At 29.6% G+C, this 6,632-nt stretch overlaps 1 protein-coding gene across 1 annotated transcript; it reads left to right on the top strand.

Annotated features, from left to right (window-relative positions):
• The first annotated feature begins 4,460 nt into the window (after positions 1-4,460).
• On the top strand, positions 4,461-5,209 carry LOC132952512 (uncharacterized). Its single transcript, XM_061024822.1, has 2 exons — positions 4,461-4,486; positions 4,643-5,209. Exon 2 carries the CDS (start codon positions 4,643-4,645, stop codon positions 5,207-5,209), a length of 567 nt encoding a protein of 188 aa, XP_060880805.1. The 5' UTR covers positions 4,461-4,486.
• The last annotated feature ends 1,423 nt before the right edge of the window (positions 5,210-6,632 follow it).

Below are 6,632 nucleotides of genomic sequence, written 5' to 3'. Positions count from 1 at the left end.
ATGTTCAGATAGTCTTACATTATTTTTCAGTTTTTTTTTTTATTGCCATTGGTTCTGGGATATAAAATCAGTTTCAAGTATTTATGTTTTAAAAATAAATACATGTTATTATTAATAATAATATGTATAACAACAGAATATAGTATGATATTCAAAAAAATATTGAATAATTACTAGTTTTGTAATATTATTTGTTTTTTTTTTATTTTTATGGAAGTATTGAGTTGTGAGAGTATAATATAGCTGACCATAAACAGTTTGAAGATATAGAAGATTTTTAAAAATGTGAAATTTTATTTTGATCGATCAAATAAATATTAATTTATAATATATGATATTATTACATTTTTACTGTCATATCTTTGATTACTTATCCTTTACCTACCATAGTTTCATCCATTTGATTAATTAATGAATCGTTTAAAATAATGAAGATTTATTATCCAATAATTTTATTATAGATGGTGGCAACAAAAAAATTATCAGAGAAGGGGCATAATAAAATGAAACACCAAAAAGTACATCAAATAAATAAAATTTTATTCTTTGTAAATTATAAAATTCATTATTGTGCAGGAGGGGGATGTTCCATCTTGCATTACTGTCACCTCTGACTGCTCAGTTATAAAAAAACTGTTTAAGTACAGCTACTAAAGTTCGAAAGCAAGGTCTTTACGTCTTTTGTTTATTTTACTAACATTTTTCTTAAGTGAGTGGCCGGGTTGCCCCCCGCCCATCGTGTCATTTGATTTTTAATGTACGAACATTTATGTTTTTCAATCTGGCAACACTGGACAGCCCGCAAAAGGTTCTTCTGTTATCATCAACACTCATAATTGAATGTTTTCAGCGCTACCAGTGGTTTTATTTAGCGTCACATTTTGGATCTCAGTCCGTGTTTTATACAGATGGCGCTGTAAACTTTCAATTATGATTGCGACCCCCCCCCCCGCATTTGCTTCTATTACATACTTTCGAGGCCACTGATAAGCTGCTCATTCCCAGTCAATTATATCTTAGTCTGTGCTACTATAATAGATACGTATATAGGAGTATAATTAACCATCGTACGAAAAGTGCTTCAGGTTACCTAAAGTTCAAACGTTAAAGACGCAATACAGTTACTAAAAAATAAATTTACTCGTAACAAATTTATTATTCCATGTGCATTTTAAAAAAGTAATTACTAATTAGGTTACTAATGTAAATCAAGCATGTTAAATGCGTTTGAATGTATGTATTGATACACATAATATTTAAGTAAACACGAGCTTTCATTAAATAGTCTAGCGAGGATCGAGCGTGCGGTGTGATACATACATTAGAAATACACGGATGACAATTTACGCAATGGTCCATATCAATATTGTATGGACCCACTCAACAAGAGCGTTCGTGAAATAATAAATGCGCCGTTCTATTAAGCGAAGTGAACAATTCGAACTAATTCAAGAACGACGTCGTTCATCGTTCATTTTACACTGTATACTGTATACAAGGTATATCTTATACGTTCACTAATACGAACTACTAAAACTTTAAACGAGCGATTTTCTGTTTCGTTCACTAATCAGTAATCACTACTAGAACGATCTGGTACCAATGAACTACCTATATAACTTTTACGTATAGTTCAGTCGTCGAGTTTGATCGTTCAGTGAACTAGTTCAATTTGGTGAACGACTAGTCCCATCACTAAATACGCTCCTCCCACGAATACTTCGCATGAGCCTCGTCATGGACATGACAAAATATATTTTGTCATGGTCACGTAGACATTGAGCGTTCAGCTGCGACGGCGGCGGTCATAGACGTATTGGTAAAACATACTAATGATACGCGCTCTGGTGGAAACAATTTGTAGCTTCCGATTCGTAATGAATAGATATAATTTTATATTCAAATCAGTGGCGATAGGATTTTCTCATGGGAGGGGATATAAAATATTTTTGCACATAATATGTATAGGTATATAAGCTTTATTCTATACTAAATTTACAAAACTAGATTTAATTTTCTTAATGACTGTGTCATTGCATCAATGACTTCATCGGGTTTTACTTGTATTGTCCTATGAACAGACTACATGGCAAGCCCATTCAGTCGCTTCTAGGTAAATAAATTTAAAAAAAAATGGAAAATAAAAATATATTAAAATGTGTTTATTATAAATATATACTATATACCTACCTGAATACCCCATAGAATTTTTCAAGTAAGTTTTAAGTATTTTTAATGTTGAGAACGTTCTTTCCGGGGTAGCTGTGGAAACGGGCTATGTGCAAAGAATTTTTAATAATAAATGTACATTAGGAAATATTTTTTTATCACATAAGGCAAGTGCATCAATGCTGGTTTTAAGAACTAACTTATAGCTTAAACTTACAGCTTAAACTCTGCTATAGCTGTAGTAACATTGTGATTAACTAATGGTGAATAAAATTCTAATAAATCTTAGAAACTATTTCGTTCTTCAGACGATATAGATGAATTTGTTGTAAATAAACATTCAAATCCTTTATATTTTTTATAAAATTAAAAATACATTTAAGTCACAAGAAATCTATAAACAAAAAATAAAATTCTAAATTTATCTTCAAAAACTTGCATACGAGGTGTGACAATAAAATAACGAGACTTTCTAAATATAACCTAAACTATTAACGTTATCTATAAAACGATTATTGAAATATGATTAGGAAACATTTGTCTAAAAGTACTTTAAGCACTGAAGAAATCGGTTAGTTTTATTATTTATTTTTTTTATTTTTTTTATTTAAATTAATATCGAAAGATTACTGGGCCTCACTGAGGAAAACTCGTGTGGAGGCCCATGGGTTATCTTAGATTACAAATAATTCTTATTGTTTTAAGGTACATGTTACATTTAAAAAAAAAAACACATAAGGAGTTTTTCATAAATAAATCACACAAATAATTCCAGCAACTACTACAAGCGTTAAATTAGTATGTTACATACAATTTTAAGTTTTACATACATATTCATATCGTAGCCAGTGGTTAATTTTTTTTTTGAATATGGGTAGCGGTAAATTAACCATATCATTGGGCATCAAGTTAAGTATCTGTGTTCCCAAAAAATAGTAAACTTTTCGGCAACTAGTTTTTGAGGGCCAATCTAAGGAAAATTTACTAGCTGCTTACCTGGTGTTGACCCCATGGTTTATAGAATCCAACTGATTATGTTTTTTCAGATATATGGTGATTGTTTTTAGGTATAAGAGTATATTCAGGACATTAAAGTCTTCGAATAGTTTTTCGGTTTGATATCTCCAATTTTTTTTGTTAGCAACCCTGAGTATATGTTTTGGCATTTCTGGAGCGGTAGAAGGGCGTTGTTGTAGGCACCACCCCATCCGATTATGCCATACGATACTATTGACTCGAATAGTGTTAAGTATATAGTTCTTATGTCTTTGAAAGGCAATATTTCACGTAATTCTTTCATTATGTATATCATTTTTTTTTAGTTTATTTGTGTCGGATGTAATCTGGTTTAACCATTTCATATCAGAGCACATTTCTATGCCTAAATACATACAGTTTTTGACAATACTAACCGAGTTACAATCACAGCTTTCCAATGTATTACAGTTGGATTCGTGGATTTTTATACTGTGTATGGGTGGTAAAGTTTGTTCAGACAGTGAGTGGAGTAAGATGGTTGATTTATTGAGATTTAGAAATAAACTGTTATCGCTCAACCAATTATGGATAGATTTAAGATGGACTTCAATGTTTTCGAATACTTCATTCCAAGAACTACCAATACAGATCAGTACGGTGTCGTCTGCATAACACACTATTTTACTATTTAACTTAAGTAATTTTATATCGTTTAAATGGATGTTAAAGAGAACCGGAGATAGTGCAGGACCTTGAGGTACTCCGCATTTTATAATATTTTCACTAGAAATACTACTTTTTATTTTTACCCTCTGTTTTCTGTTTTCTAGATAGGATTTAATGAGAGACAAGGCCGATCCAGTTATGCCTATATTCTGTGTTTTACTTAGAAGTTTATCGTGATCCACTGTATCGAAGGCTTTAGCCAGATCTAAATAAATTGTAGCACATTTTTTTTCCTTATCGAGTGCGGTATAGATAAGTTTTGTGACATTAGCTACCGTAAAACGGGGTGAATTGCAACTGCAAGGTGAATTGCAACAAATCTTCAGTAATTTGTTTATTATTGATGACGAATATTCAATTTATGTGTTATCACTATGAAAAAATAAGAATTAAATTCTTTGTGATAAATGTTATCTATTGGAAAAAAAATTATTGTTATCGGATTATTTCTACCTCCACAGCAAAATATTTCCTTCGCGCTTATCAATTTACTCATTTTATAACCGCCAAAATCCTAGTTCAGTTGATATTGTTAAAATGTCACTATCACAGTAATTTTTTTTTTCTGAATAGAAAATTTTGTAAATTTATAAGAAATTTACAATACAACAACGTAAGTACATTTTTCAATTAATTATAAATTTTTGAATCAAACATTTTTAGTAGTTAACCAAAAATGGGGTGATTTGCAACAAAAACATAAATAGTACCAAAAATGTGTTGTTTTACACTTTCATGAACCTACTTTTAAAATACATTTTTTTTTCAGATGCCCAGAGTATATATTTCTGATCCCAGAGGGAAACAGTATAGAAAAAGAAATGAAGGTGATTTAAATGCTGCTGCTACTGAAGTTAAAAATGGAATTTCTCTAAGGAAAGCTGCTGAAAACCATAGTGTACATTACTCAACACTCCAAAGATGGGTTAAAGCTAACGGAAAAAGGAGAACAATTGGAGGTCAAACAGTTTTAGATGCAGACATGGAAAATATGATTGTTGAAAGATTAGTGAAATGTGCTGAATGGGGCTATCCCATGGACACTATGGACCTACGAATGATAGTAAAACATATTTGTGATAAAAAAGGTATAGTTATAAAACGGTTTAAAGACAATATGCCTGGTCATGAGTTTGCACTGTCATTTTTAAAAAGACATGCAAAGAGCATTACTCCCAGGATTTGTCAAAACATAAAAAGGGCAAGGGCTGCTGTTTCGCCAGAACAAATTGATAATTATTTTAATAATTTAGAAGTATCAATTGAAGGTGTACCATCATCAAATATTATTAATTATGATGAAACTAATTTATCTGATGATCCTGGCAGATATTAGGAGATACACTTTTATATAAATGTATGAAATAATAAAGTGATTTCAAAGACTGAAATTTGTTAAATTTGTTGTATTATGTTAACATATAAGTTTGCTTTATTACTTACTTGCTCATTTGTTTTTTTTATTTTATAAGATACAGTGAAACTTCCATATAACGAACTTCCATTTAACGAAATTTTCTGTTTAACGAAATATTTTTAAGAACTAAGACCTTCATTGTTAATTACACGTAAATTTATCTCCAAATAACGAATCTGATGTTTCTATATAACGAAATAATTATTCGATAAAAACCAGTTTTTGTAAATGTTGTCACTATTAAATTGATAGTTTATGTCATAGTTCTAAAATTGTACATGAACAATGTACCCGCTAAAGATAAGACACCGAAGGTAGGCAAACTGATTAAAATTAAATACAGTAAAATTACTGTAGTACACTTCAGTTCCAATATTGGTGCAAACGAGTATACATTCTTTCGTTTTCTCTTCGTCCGTACAAAAAAAATGTCAAAACGTAAATGTTTATCCATCGCCGATAAATTTGAAATTTTAAACGAAGTTGATAAAGGTGTTGAAAAAAAAGATATTGCCGCAAAATATAGTATTCCAACAAGTTCTCTATCAACCATTTTTAAAAACCGTGAAAACGTAACCAATCAAATGCAAACGAATGAAAATTTAAATTAAACTGTAATATGATGTTTGATGTTGTTTTTACATACATACAATATACATAATAAAAAAATAATAAAAAAAAAGTTGAAAAAAATACGTAATTCTATTTAACGAATTCCTCTATATAACGAATTTTTTTTGCTGGTTATTCGACTTCGTTATATGGAAGTTTCACTGTATTAATAAAAAATGTAATTTTGTTATATTACTTACTATATGGTAATTAGGAGATACACTTTTATATAAATTTATGAAATAATAAAGTGATTTCAAAGACTGAAATTTGTCAAAGTTTGTTATATTTTTATGTTACTAAAACTTGAGATATTTATTATTTTGCCTATAATAATCAGAAAAAATTGAAAATTATATCAATAAATTCAAAAAATTGCCTATTTAAAAAAAAAAATGTATGTAGTGTTTCAATTCACCCATAAATTGTTTTAAATGAATATAACATGATTTTTAATGCAATGTTTCAATTCACCCCATTCAAAGGTGAATTGCAACAAAGTCAAATAAAAATATATTATAAAAAAACTTTGTTTTAGCTATGTGTGAGATAACTGATATCGGACGAAAGTTTTCGAGAGCTGAGATAGGACCTTTTTTATGTATGGAGATTATTATAGCTACTTTAAAGGCATCTGGTACTTTATTTTGTGATATGCATAGATTAAAAATATGACTTAATGGTTTACAAAATGTTAAATTATGTTTTTTTAGTAAATCGGAGGATATCT

This window comes from Metopolophium dirhodum, chromosome 1, assembly GCF_019925205.1.
Source record: "Metopolophium dirhodum isolate CAU chromosome 1, ASM1992520v1, whole genome shotgun sequence".
NCBI classification, from domain to species: Eukaryota; Metazoa; Arthropoda; class Insecta; order Hemiptera; family Aphididae; genus Metopolophium; species Metopolophium dirhodum.
The sequence above is the reverse complement of the archived record's forward strand: the minus strand, read 5'-3'. Positions and strand labels throughout refer to the sequence as shown.